General features: G+C 37.3%; 2 protein-coding genes across 3 annotated transcripts in view; one reads left to right on the forward strand and one right to left on the reverse strand.

Moving 5' to 3' along the window:
• Window positions 1-14,091, reverse strand: part of LOC306848856 (stalled ribosome sensor GCN1-like) — a 52,477-nt gene that overhangs the window by 18,941 nt on the left and 19,445 nt on the right. For both annotated transcript variants that reach the window (XM_079383608.1, XM_079383607.1), the window contains exons 30-41: window positions 13,565-13,754; window positions 13,252-13,322; window positions 12,114-12,279; window positions 6,701-6,895; window positions 5,519-5,765; window positions 4,586-4,707; window positions 4,203-4,317; window positions 3,258-3,437; window positions 2,915-3,135; window positions 1,821-1,889; window positions 1,586-1,724; window positions 1,259-1,455 (exon numbers count right to left, since the gene is read on the reverse strand). In XM_079383608.1, the coding sequence (XP_079239734.1) occupies window positions 1,259-1,455; window positions 1,586-1,724; window positions 1,821-1,889; window positions 2,915-3,135; window positions 3,258-3,437; window positions 4,203-4,317; window positions 4,586-4,707; window positions 5,519-5,765; window positions 6,701-6,895; window positions 12,114-12,279; window positions 13,252-13,322; window positions 13,565-13,754 (1,912 nt within the window). The remainder of the gene's footprint in view (window positions 1-1,258; window positions 1,456-1,585; window positions 1,725-1,820; window positions 1,890-2,914; window positions 3,136-3,257; window positions 3,438-4,202; window positions 4,318-4,585; window positions 4,708-5,518; window positions 5,766-6,700; window positions 6,896-12,113; window positions 12,280-13,251; window positions 13,323-13,564; window positions 13,755-14,091) is intronic.
• LOC306849892 (uncharacterized protein) overlaps window positions 9,552-14,091 on the forward strand; it is a gene marked incomplete at its 5' end in the record, with an annotated part of 704,045 nt that continues 699,505 nt past the window's right edge. The window contains 2 exons of the mRNA XM_079385267.1: window positions 9,552-9,572; window positions 9,638-10,781. Coding sequence (XP_079241393.1) covers window positions 9,552-9,572; window positions 9,638-10,327 — 711 coding nt within the window. The 3' untranslated portion in view covers window positions 10,328-10,781. The remainder of the gene's footprint in view (window positions 9,573-9,637; window positions 10,782-14,091) is intronic.

A 14,091-nucleotide genomic window follows, 5' to 3' on the forward strand; every position in this document is an offset into this window, starting at 1 on the left:
TAAATATCAGACGCTTCATATAGCTGCCTTTTACAGAATAAAGAAATGACAGTAAGAGGTGATTGTGATCAAAGTTAACAATGCTCCTGCAGAACATTACTCATCTGTTGGCTAACAGAGTTTGTGTTTTTATTCATCTGTATTATCTTTATTATTTAAATTATTTTAATAGAGATTTAAACTATATTCACTATATACAATGCTTAAATATATGTAAGGCTTTTAACTAATTATGTAAGGTTTGAGCCACAGCTGCTCTAAACTAACAATATTGTGATTAATATAATCATGTTTTAGCTTTCTGTATTGGTTAGTCCTCCAATATGAGTAAGCTCTTTAGTAACAGTAGTAGGCGATTTATAATGCTACAATATAACTATTGCTGTAACAACAATGACTTTTTTTTTTGACAGATTCCTAAAATATTAGTTGTCTCTTTATGACAGGTGGTCTAATAAATTGTTAAGCACTGTATGTTTTCATAGCATTCAGTTGGCACGTTTGAAGGGCAGAATGTGGAAGTGTGTGTTTTTTGTGAATAAAATTAAAAGAATTAATCCGATTAAATCGAAAGAATAATCGGCCAACTAATCGATTATTAGTATACTACTATTCCATAGTAGGGGAATGTTGCTATGGTTACAAATGCAGGAGTGACTGCTGTCTTAATATTTCTCAAATAATTAAAGAAAAATATTTCAATATTAATTAGTTTCATACTACTTTATTATTAAGAAAATAAATTTTTGTAATATTTCTCAAAGAAAAACATTACGTTTAATAATAGTTAGTTTAAAAATTATTTATTATTAAGAAAATAAATCTCAGTATTTACATTTTCTTACTATTAAAATAAATATTTTCATAAATATATTTTTAACAATTTAACAGTTTATATAAAACTTCTTGAACTCATACATGAGTAACAACAATTTATAATAATAATAATAATTTCTTATTAAGAAAACAAATCTCAACATTTATTTTCTTAAATATTTAGTATACATTTTCTTGCTATATAAATAATCTATTTTTAACAGTTTGTTAAACTTTGACTCATATTCTTATAATAAGAATTCATTATTTATTAAGATTTTGTTTTTATCATTTTCCTGAATATTAAGTAAACAGCTTCTTAATATTAAAATAAACATTTAATAAAAAATATATTTTTAACAATTCAAGAGTTTACAAACTTTTCAAACTCATTAAACTTGAACGATGATAATCTAAAAGTATTCAATTCATGCCGCAGTACCTTGAGGATGCAGGGAATGATGGGACCCACGTATGGGGTGAATCTTTCCCCAAAGGTCAGAGGGAGGTAGATGAACATCATGATGTATCCGTCTCTGACGTGAGAGGCGATGTCCACCTTACTGGCCGTCTGAACCACGTCTGGCATCAGTTTATCCAGCTTCTCCACACCTAACGCTGCCATAACTTCAGCCAAACCTAAAAGACGAAGATGAAGAGGAATGAAGAACAACAGAAAAGTAGAAAGACAAACACACACGTGCAGGTGTAATATATGTGTGCTGCAGCTCTCTGCTGCCCTCTAATGGTGCAGTGATGGCTCTCTCACCTTGAGCGGCACCGGATCGATCCACAGAGCTCTGTTCAGACGCCAGCGTCTCCATGAGCCACGGCAGCAGATCGTCGAAGGAGGACTCGCCCATTCCCTTCACCATAGCACCTAGAGCCTTAGCCGACACGGTCCGCACCTGATCGACAGACGCCGTTAAAAACACATTCACATATAACACAGTTAATGCCAGCAGGCTTCAGAAGCTCTCGCGGATCAGTGCGGCTGATATTACCTCGGGCACGGGGTCCAACAGAGACGCTTTGAGTCCTGGAATCACGCTGGGCAGATACGGAGACAGATCCTGCAAACAAATACAACACATAAAGAGATATTAAAGCCAAGATCCACTCAAGGCCGTGAGTTACAGTGATTTACCACAGTTAAGAGGTGATCTTATCTAAAATGATGGTGTCAATAAGGCCTAAAGTGCCTTATAGTTTTTATAAAAGCATTTTATTCTAATGATACTTTTTCAGTTTGTTTGCATTGACTTTTTGGCTCTAAGCACCAGATGCAAAAATATTTTACTTATTTGGAGCACAACTATTTCTTTTGGTATACTGATTCTAATAATATTTCACATCTGAATGAATAATTTTTTCACTAAATGAAACCAATTGCAGGCTGAAGCTTAAGCCACATTATCTGGTAAACAATAGCTAAACAACTAAATTAATTGCTGGATAAATAAATAATAAAACTGAGAAAAATAAAATAGTTTTCGAATTTAGTTGCCAGTACTAGTATTTCTTTTACAATACTGGTTAAACTTTTTTTATGTTTTAGAAAGAAGCTAATACTCGCCAAGGTGGCTTTTTTTTTCTTTTCAAAAGTACAGTAAAAACAGAAATGTTGCGAAATATTATTACAATTTCAAAAGAACTGTTTTCTGGTTGAGTATACTGTAAAATGTAATTTATTCCTGTGATCAAAGCTGAATTTTCAGCATCATTACTCCAGATCCTTCATAAATCATTCTAATATGCTGCTCAATAAGTATTTCTGATTATTATCAATGTTGAAAACAGTTTTTGTAGGATTCTTTGATGAAAAGAAAGTAAAAAAAAAACAGATTTTTTTTGTAAAATTGTAAATGTATTCTTTGATCAAATTAATGCATCCATAAAGGTATTAATTTATTTTTTATTTTATTGGCTCATCCAATCTGAAAAACCTGAAACATGTTCATAAAAATTTTATTCTAACTTCATAACACCAACTTCAGTGGAAAAAAGGAAACAGAGGTTATCAACCAGTTAAAGTGCACACATTAGTGATATTTAGGATATAAAACACAGCTGTGTTCACATCAGTGTGATTTCCCACCTTCTGGTCAGTAAGAGAGTACATGTTTCCGATGATCTGCGCAGCCATCTTGCGTGTGTCGGTGGAACGGTCCTGAAACGCTCTCTGGACGATGGGCATGATCAGAGCCAGAGACGGAGCGTCGATGAAGTGCACAAACTTGGTGTCCAGCAGCATTTGCAGGCAGTGGTGCGTTTTATGAGACGGGTCGGTCAAAGCATCCAGCAGGATGGGGGTGATCGCTGTCCAATTCACAATATCGGTTCAGTGATTATGTATGGATCGAACCTTAAACGCGTCCATTGTGCTACCCTTTCCACTCAAACCAAACAGCATTAAGCATTTAAGCAATAATATTTCATACCCAGGATCTCAGGGTTGCGGATGACGGAGCCGATCTGTCGGAGCGCTTGCTGACCGGCCTTCTGCACCTTCACGTGAGAGTCCGTCAAAACCTCCGTCAGTTTGGGAACGATGTTCGGCAGACACGAGGACAGCTGCTTAGGAGCACAGAACGCCATCGCACCCAACAACTCCACCGACCCTACAGACACAGCCATGAGAGTATTACAAATAATACAAAAGCATTATACTTCTGCATTTCCATGTGAAGCACTGGTAATGATTAATAATAATTCTTATAATAAAAAAAACAACTATAAAAACAATGTCCTGCCCTTCCTTATAAGACAGTAATAATGATCAATAAAAAATACAAAATAAATAATACTAATAAAAATATATATAAATTAAATAACTTTTTTTTTTATAAAATACAAATAATTAAATAATGATCTGCATTATGTGAAACAGTGATAATTAATATAAAATAATCAAAAAATATTATAATGACAAATAAATAATGCAATGTAAAAAATAAAACAATAAATATGATTAAAACAAATGCTAAAAAACAACAATAAAATAAACAATGCTATGCATTTTCATGTGAGAGTGATAATTAATAATTGTAATAATAATAAATATTAAATAAATAATAACTACAAAAAACTATCAACATAATTAAAATAACATACTATAATAAAAACATAATTTAAAAAAATCTATAATATAATTAAAAATAAATAATTAAACAATGCTCTGCATTACCATATGAGAGAATGATAATAAATACTAACAATAATAATAATTCTAATAATTTAAGTAAAATATACTATATTTAAAAAATACTCAAAAAACTTATATTCATATATTCAAAATAAATACAAAACAATATTCATATCTCATCAGCAGACAAAGGCCTGAACCCTACTACACTCCCAAAAATATTTTGCATCCCAAAACAGACCTGCTTTGGTTCTCCAGGACTCCTCCTCCAGAGCCACCAGCAGAGACGGCAGCACCAGCTTCACGCCGTGAGCGCTCAGATTCCTCATCACAGCCTTAGCGCAGTCATCCGCCGCCTGACACACAGCAAACATCATGCAACATCTCAACGGACAGATACATTCATTTGCAACCTCAGTCTAACTAGATGAGACACAACACATTTTGAGAGAGTAGTAATTTGCAGGACTTACTGAAAGCAATAAAAACAAACCTGCCACAAAGTTGCTAAAGCATAATGTATGTAATGCAGGATTTTGGACCAATGAGATTTCACTGTGGACAGGGCCACCAAGTTCAGCATGATGAATTTAAAACAGTAGTATAAAACAGAAGAGCTTGTACCTCTCTGACGTACTGGTTCCCATCACCAAAACAGAGCAGCAGGTGAGGAAGGACATGGACCACGTACGGTTCAAACAGCTTCCCCAGCATGTTACACAACATCTCAAACGCGAACAGAGCACCTGTCACAGAGAACATGACAAGTTGATTTCTACCTTCAACTCTTACTAGTCATTTACTCTTTCTTGCATGTTTTTTCTTCATTTTATAATTTTCTTTCTTTACTCTGCATTTTTGTTTATTTGGGTTTATTTAATAGACATATCCAAGAGAAAAGACAGTATTATCGGGAAAAAACTAGGGAACGGGAGCAGTACACAACCTGGACTCGAACCTGATTCACCCATATGAGCACCACAACTCATGCACCGGCTCAAAATAGGTTGAATTTATTTAGTATTATTTATTTCAGCATTATTTAATTTATCTTCACTTGTTTACTTTATTTGCATTGCTGTATTTGATTTTAGTTTAGTGTTTTTGTTTTATTTTAATTACTTTTATTATTTATTTGTTTATTCATAATAAACTAAACTATTTAAAAAAATAATAATTTTTACTAGTTAGGTAAACTGTCTAGCTGGTCATTTATGAGGAGAAATAAAAAAAAAATTATATTATTAGATAATTACATAAATATATAAAATATTATTTATTGTTTTAAATATATTATTTGTCATGCCAACAAAACCCATTAAACTTAATTTAATTCAATAGTTTTCCATAAAGCTTAATGGTTGCACTTTATTTTACAGTAAGTGAACTTATATGTACTTACAGTGTAGCTACCTAAGAAAGTACTGGTAATATAAGGTAACTACATGGTTTAGGGGTAGGTTCAGGGTTATTACCTAGTACTTGTAATTACTATAACAAGCACATAGTATGTACATGAGTAAAGGGACTGTAAAATAAAGTGCTAGCTGTGCTCACCTTCTCTGCGTCTGGAGTTCTTCTTGTCCTGGATGGCGTCTGTCAGAGTGGCCATGATCTCCTGCTGTTTGAGAGACAGGATGCCCAGACCTTTGACCAGCCCGGCCAGTCCGTACGCGGCTCCCTTCCGCTCGGCGTATTTGTCGCTCTCCAGCAGGAGCTGCAGGAGCTTGCGCACCATCCCACCGGCGTCCTCCTTTATAGCAGGAACCAGAGGAGGAAGACAGCTGGCCACCGACTCCTGAACCTGAGGACAACCAGAGACACAGAGAGACAAGCACCTTAATACCAGGTGACCAGACCATCTGAGATGAATGCAATGTTATTACTGTCGACTGAAACTAAAAAAATCATTAAATTAACCAAAATAAAACAATTAACAAAAATTAAAACTTAAACTTAATTAAAATGAAAGTATTGCCTTTGAAACTAAAATAAAAAATGCAATACATTTTTTTTTCCTATTTAGCTCCCAAGAGTGCTTCACATGGCCAAGCAATCCGCTCAATGAGTGCGCTCACAAAATTGAAAGGAAAGTGGAAAATATAACTATAGCAACAGATTTAAAAAATAATTTAAAAATACATAGGTCTGTGCATTAAACAAATCAGTGCTGGCTAAATAAAACTGTTTAGTGTAGCTTTAAAAAGCATCTAAAGTTTCTAAAACATTTTTGTTTCTTGTCAGAAATAATTACAAAACATTTATCAGTTAATTATTTATACCAGTTGATTATTATTAACTACTAAGTAACTTACTACCTATCTCAGGTAACAGGTTAACAAGTACCACTTGTTTTTAAATATAAAAACTAATAAAAATGACAAAATTTAGAATACTGAAGAAAAAAAATAAATAAATAATCTCAGGAAATTAGTTAATAAATACCACCAGAACTTAAATCTTTACTCAATATTCAGTAAGTCAGCTTAGGTACTTAAAGGTAAATCATTAAAATGACAAATAAATAAATACATAACTACATATATATATTTTTTTAAAATATAAAAACTAATAGAAACTAAAACTAAACTGAAAATTAAGAACACCACAAATAAAATAGTTGAAAACCTGTAATTCAATTGAAAAAAATATAAAAATAAAAACTAATTAAAAAACAAATACCATATTAACACTGGACGGATGTTAATTAAAACTAAAGACAGAAAAAGAGATGCAGACCTGCTGTGAGGGAGTGGAGAGGGCCGTGATCAGCTTGGCCACGATGGGTTTGACTTTAGGGTCGCTCTTGTCCAGATGTTTGGCCAGCGAGCCCATGAGGATGACCACGCTCTGCCGCACCGAGTCATAGTTGGCGTCCTGCGGCGCGCTCTTCAGAAACTCCTCAAACACGGGCAGCAGAGAGTTCACGTTATCCTGACAGACAGAGACAGAGACAGAGTCAGAGTCAGAGTCAGAGTCAGAGTCAGAGTCAGAGACAGAGTCAGAGACAGAGTCAGAGACAGAGTCAGAGATAGACACAGAGACAGAGACAGAGTCAGAGTCAGAGACAGAGACAGAGTCAGAGTCAGAGTCAGAGTCAGAGACAGAGATAGAGTCAGAGTCAGAGTCAGAGATAGACACAGAGACAGAGACAGAGTCAGAGTCAGAGACAGAGACAGAGTCAGAGTCAGAGTCAGAGTCAGAGTCAGAGATAGAGTCAGAGTCAGAGACAGAGTCAGAGATAGAGTCAGAGTCAGAGACAGAGATAGAGTCAGAGTCAGAGACAGAGTCAGAGTCAGAGTCAGAGTCAGAGATAGAGTCAGAGTCAGAGTCAGAGTCAGAGTCAGAGTCAGAGATAGAGTCAGAGTCAGAGTCAGAGTCAGAGTCAGAGATAGAGTCAGAGTCAGAGTCAGAGATAGAGTCAGAGTCAGAGACAGAGTCAGAGTCAGAGATAGAGTCAGAGTCAGAGTCAGAGATAGAGTCAGAGACAGAGTCAGAGTCAGAGTCAGAGATAGAGTCAGAGACAGAGTCAGAGTCAGAGTCAGAGACAGAGTCAGAGTCAGAGACAGAGACAGAGTCAGAGTCAGAGACAGAGTCAGAGTCAGAGACAGAGTCAGAGACAGAGTCAGAGACAGAGACAGAGTCAGAGTCAGAGACAGAGTCAGAGACAGAGTCAGAGACAGAGTCAGAGTCAGAGATAGAGTCAGAGTCAGAGACAGAGTCAGAGACAGAGACAGAGTCAGAGTCAGAGACAGAGACAGAGACAGAGTCAGAGTCAGAGTCAGAGTCAGAGACAGAGTCAGAGTCAGAGACAGAGACAGAGTCAGAGACAGAGTCAGAGACAGAGACAGAGTCAGAGACAGAGACAGAGTCAGAGACAGAGACAGAGTCAGAGACAGAGACAGAGACAGAGTCAGAGACAGAGTCAGAGTCAGAGTCAGAGTCAGAGTCAGAGTCAGAGTCAGAGACAGAGTCAGAGACAGAGTCAGAGTCAGAGACAGAGTCAGAGTCAGAGTCAGAGTCAGAGTCAGAGACAGAGTCAGAGTCAGAGTCAGAGTCAGAGTCAGAGACAGAGTCAGAGTCAGAGACAGAGTCAGAGACAGAGACAGAGACAGAGTCAGAGTCAGAGTCAGAGTCAGAGATAGAGTCAGAGACAGAGACAGAGTCAGAGTCAGAGACAGAGACAGAGGCAGAGACAGAGTCAGAGACAGAGACAGAGACAGAGACAGAGTCAGAGACAGAGACAGAGTCAGAGTCAGAGTCAGAGACAGAGACAGAGTCAGAGTCAGAGATAGAGTCAGAGTCAGAGTCAGAGACAGAGTCAGAGATAGAGACAGAGTCAGAGATAGAGTCAGAGTCAGAGACAGAGACAGAGACAGAGTCAGAGTCAGAGACAGAGACAGAGTCAGAGACAGAGTCAGAGATAGAGACAGAGTCAGAGTCAGAGATAGAGTCAGAGTCAGAGTCAGAGATAGAGACAGAGACAGAGTCAGAGACAGAGTCAGAGTCAGAGATAGAGACAGAGACAGAGTCAGAGACAGAGACAGAGTCAGAGTCAGAGTCAGAGACAGAGTCAGAGTCAGAGATAGAGTCAGAGTCAGAGTCAGAGACAGAGACAGAGTCAGAGATAGAGTCAGAGTCAGAGACAGAGACAGAGTCAGAGACAGAGTCAGAGTCAGAGTCAGAGTCAGAGATAGAGACAGAGACAGAGTCAGAGACAGAGACAGAGTCAGAGACAGAGACAGAGTCAGAGACAGAGTCAGAGTCAGAGTCAGAGTCAGAGACAGAGTCAGAGATAGAGTCAGAGTCAGAGACAGAGACAGAGTCAGAGTCAGAGACAGAGACAGAGTCAGAGACAGAGTCAGAGTCAGAGACAGAGTCAGAGACAGAGTCAGAGTCAGAGACAGAGACAGAGACAGAGTCAGAGACAGAGACAGAGTCAGAGTCAGAGACAGAGACAGAGACAGAGACAGAGTCAGAGTCAGAGTCAGAGACAGAGACAGAGACAGAGTCAGAGACAGAGACAGAGTCAGAGACAGAGACAGAGACAGAGTCAGAGATAGAGTCAGAGTCAGAGACAGAGACAGAGACAGAGACAGAGACAGAGTCAGAGATAGAGACAGAGTCAGAGACAGAGACAGAGACAGAGACAGTCAGGGAGGGAGCGGTGCTTCAGGAGAATCAGCTGGGATCACTCTCATCTCGTATGATTTACATACTATTACAATTTTATTTAATATTTTAAATGAGCTTATTGTTTTCAGTTTTTTTTATTTTAGGTTCATTTTTTTGTAATTTTGTTACATGCTTTTGCTTTATTTATTTTAATGTTACAGTTTAGGTTTAATTTCTTTTTAATTCACTTTTACTTTTAGTTCGTTTTTGTTTTTCAGCCAGTAATTTTAGTGCTTCAATTTACACTTTCAAATTTCAATTTGTCATTTTCATTTAGTTTATCACCTATTTTATTATTAATTTCATTTTATGTAGATGCATATTCACTTGTGCTTTATTAAAATGTACATTATATTATGTACATTATACATATATATTTTTATTTTATTTACAAAAATGCAGTGTCACTTTAGAAATGTACACTTATGACTGTGTGGTACAATTTAGAAATTGTACACTTATGACTGTGTGGCCACTTCCAACTCCACCACCATCATTAAGTTTGCTGATGACACTGTTGTGTTGGGCCTGATCTCAGACAACGACGAGACGGCCTACATACAGGAGATTAAGAACCTGGAGAGTTGGTGCCAGGTGAATAGTCTACACCTGAACATCAGCAAAACTAAGGAGCTGATAGTGGACTTCAGTACGAAGCAGGAGCGGTCGTACCAGCCGATCACGATCAGCGGGACTCCAGTGGAGAGAGTGGACAGCTTCAGATACCTGGGTGTTCACATCACGCAGGACTTGACTTGGTCCTGTCATACCAGCACCCTGGTGAAGAAGGCCAGGCAGCGTCTGTACCATCTGAGACGCTTAAAGGACTTTAGACTTCCCTCTCGGGTGCTTAAGACTTTTTACACCTGCACCATCGAGAGCGTCCTGACGGGCAGCATCACTTCCTGGTTCGGGAACTGCACTATGCAGGACAGACGAGCCCTCCAGAGGGTGGTGCGTTCAGCGGAACGTACCATTCACACCGAGCTCCCTAACCTGCAGGACATCTACAGCAAGCGGTGCCTGACCAGGGCCAGGAAGATAGTGAAGGACCTCAGCCATCCCAACAATGGACTCTTTTCTCTGCTGCGTTCAGGGAGACGCTTCCGCTCCATGAAGGCGAACACAGAGAGAATGAGGAGGAGCTTCTTCCCGCAGGCCATTCGGAGTCTAAACCACTCTCCACTCTAATCACATCACCCCACACTTCCACTTTGCACATTTTTTAAGTACAATCTGCACTAATTTGTAGAAGGTACGGAAGGATAAATGAGTGGGACTTACATACCATTTGTCTTTGTCTTTAGTATCCTTTTACTCACTTATACACTTTACTGCACTGCACAGCACAGCACACGGACACTTTATCACTGACATACACTTTACTTTTTATAGAATCTATATAGAATCATATTCTATTTTTTATTCTCATATCTATTTGTTATTTTATTTTATTGCTAGTTTATTCTGTATATATGGTTACTGTACTTTTTCTATTTGTATTTTTGTAAACTTGAGGTTTTTCTAATTTTGTTGGACAATTTGTTGGACAGTCGTACAATACATTTCACTACATGTCGTACTACGTATGTATATGTATGTGACAAATAAAATTTGAATTTGAATTTGAATTTGAATTTGAAATGTACATTATTTTAGGAGGCAGAATAATATATTTTAATTTACTGTTATTTTGCCACATTGCATATTCACTTTAGAAATGTCAATTATATTATCTGGTGAAACAAAAGCAATTTTGTTACGTGCTTTTTTGAAATATAACTCTTTAGGTTTCATTGCTTTTTATTTCAGTTTTAGTTCAGTTTTTTCAGTTAGTGATTTGGTAACACTTTATTTTAAGGTGTCCTTGTTACACGTTACATGTACTTCCTATTATAATTACAATTAATTTAGCATAATTACAAGCAAGTAACCCTAAGCCAAACCTTAAACCTAACCATATAGACCCTTTTAGGGCCGACGTCACAGTTACGTCACAGCGCTAGCTGGAGGCAAAACAAAGAGAAAACTGGAGGCAGCCAATTCAAACCAGCGCAGATTCGGCTACAAAAGGAGCTTAAAATATCATCTTACAGTAATGTTGGGTGCCAGAATCGATGTAGTAGAGGCTTCAATTTGAATTAATGCATACCTGCTGTTAAATGCAATAAAACAAGCGGACTGGACAGAAACGATCATCAAAAACACTCGCGTTTGCAGCGCACTCTTCTTATCAGAAAAGGTTAAATAAAGTATTGTCTTTTGTTCTTATGGGCGGGTCTAAAGGTTTCTTATGCATCTCAGCACTATGTCTGTATGAAATAATGTCTGTGTATAAAACGACAAACTCTTGATTTAAACGCTTAATCATTTGTAATTGTATATACATTTTTGTGATTAATTGTGGCTGGAATTAATAAAGTAGCTGTAAAAATAGTTTCCTGTTGAAACTGAAATATATACATCTTCATGACTAGACAGACACGGTGAGTTTGTCTTTACTTTACAGGTTAGATGTCCTGTCAGACCGTCCATCCTTTGAGTAAAAGTGTGTGTGGGTCGGCCGGTCTGGTTTCGTCCGTTAAAGTTAACCTTTTCAAATAACAATCGCGGTCCCGGACAGTGAGTGACCTTACATATGCAGGTAAAATCTGAATTTCTCCAGTTATTGTTAAAAAAAACAAGCTAACAATCTTCATAGCTAGCGTTAGTGAAGCCGTCAGGGGAATCTTTCTGCCTCCAGCTAAGCTCCGCCCACAGAAAAACCTCACAATGTTTACTAACAGAAAAAGGATCTATAGTAAGTACATGTCATTAATATTACTCGGTACTTAAATGTGTAATTACACTGTAACAAGGACACCTTAAAACAATGTGTAACCAGTCATTTTACTGTTTTTAAGTTTTTGATCTAACAATTAGTTTTAATATTGTTCCAGGTTTATTTTGATAGTTTGTGTAGGGCTGGACGGAGTACCTTTCCGTGTGTGTTGAGGGCGGACAGCGCTGCGTCCAGCATGCAGCGTCGCACCTCCGTGTGTCTGTCGTTCAGAGCGTCCGGCACGAAGAACAGGAAGAGGGGCGTCACCTGACTCTCATCCAGGAACTCAGCCAGTTTGTTGAGCGCCTGAGCGATGCCGCACCTGCACACAGGAAACGCATCACTCACAAGCCCTATCCATGGAGGAAACTGATTGATCAACTCCGCTGAGGACAAATTCTGGATGATTATCAACTAAACGCACATGGACCACATCTTTAGCATGATGTTGATTATCACAAATATTCTAAATAATTCTGATCAAAACATGCAAAGAATGTATCGTACGTATGAAGTTCTGCAGGCAAATGTGCAGCACTGCGAAAGTTAAAAATAGGTTTTGAAAGTATAATCAGAACGTTATAAGCATATAAACATGAGAATGACATGACAAGCTTGTCTGTGTCAAGATATAGTCGTTTAACTCATGCCATGACCAGCTAAACAAAAGTTTTTTTCTTAATATAATGGTTAAATGTTATAAGGATGAAAATGAAAACTAATAGCCAACCAAAGCAAAACAAGAACTAAAAAGTCATCATGTTCAAAAAAATAATAAAACTAAATAAATCAAAAATTAAATCAAAAACACAAAATCTAAATAGCTATAATTTTTTTTATAATACCTCTCTTTAATAAAGTGACATTGCCACAAATGTTGTCCAAAGACATCATAAATAAATAAATGAAAACTAAAAATAAAGACAAACTAAACTGAAATCAAAAAACTAAAAATAGAGACTTTTTCTAAGTAACTATATTTTTATAACAACTCTAACATTGCCACAGATGCTGTCCATATATCATAAATTAATGAATAAAATAAATGAAAACTAAGAATTAAAACTAAAAATGAAAAACAAACGGACTGAAATCAAAAACAGAAAAATAAAAATGACATTTTCTAAATAGCTATAATTTATTAACTCTGACACTGCCACAGATGTTGTCCATATCATGAATGAAGACTAAAAATGAAAAATAAAACTGAACTCAAAAACAAAAAATAGACTAAGAGAATAGAGAAACTCTATAATTATAATTTCTATAACAACTCATGGAATCATTCTCTCACCTGGCCTCCCATTGGTCAGGAGGAGCTTCAGAAATGACGCGTCCCAGAGTGTCCAGAACCGGAGGTGGTCTCTGAACACAGGCATCACTGAGCGTTAAATCAAAGCCGTCCCATTCACTCACGCAAACCACAATAACCTGCCTTCACAATGACGGGCTTTAAAGTTGAAATAGTAGGGCAATGAATTAAAAATGACCGTCTGAGTGATTTATGACAGTGAACACAGCAGCTTTAATTTCACAGATTAAACTCAATCGTCGTTCTCTCTGGGAGGCTGTGGTGATGAAAGATTGATGTGGGGTGCGAGACTCACGTAGAGTTTCTGGTGGTAGAGCTCCGTGAGCTGGGCCAGGACGGTGGCCGACTGCTCCCGGTACTGGCTGATGGCGCTGGACAGAGCCTCGGCCCCCGCCGAACGCACCGCCTCCTCGTGGTGGATCACGTCCTCAATCAGGAGCGAACACAGCTCAGGGACCAGATCCATACACAGAGCCTGCCAGAGTCTGAGACAGACACACCGCATGAGCAAGACTCACCACTGCACAACATCTCAACTCTAAACTTTTATTTTATTTATGCAAATGCATAAATGCCAATAATTTTGGCAGGTGAAATCATTTTATTTAAATTTAATTATTTTCATTTTATTGAGACAAATGCATATTCACTTTAAAAATTTCTATTTTTAGCTGTATTTTTATTTACTTTTATTTTACTTTGATATAAATGTTAAATTTAAATCCATATTCACTTTAGAAATGTCAATTATTTTAGCTGGTGAAACATTATATACTTTATATTATCATTTTATTTATACAAATGCTGGAGTGTGAAAATGTG

This window comes from Barbus barbus, assembly GCF_936440315.1.
Source record: "Barbus barbus genome assembly, chromosome: 29".
NCBI classification, from domain to species: Eukaryota; Metazoa; Chordata; class Actinopteri; order Cypriniformes; family Cyprinidae; genus Barbus; species Barbus barbus.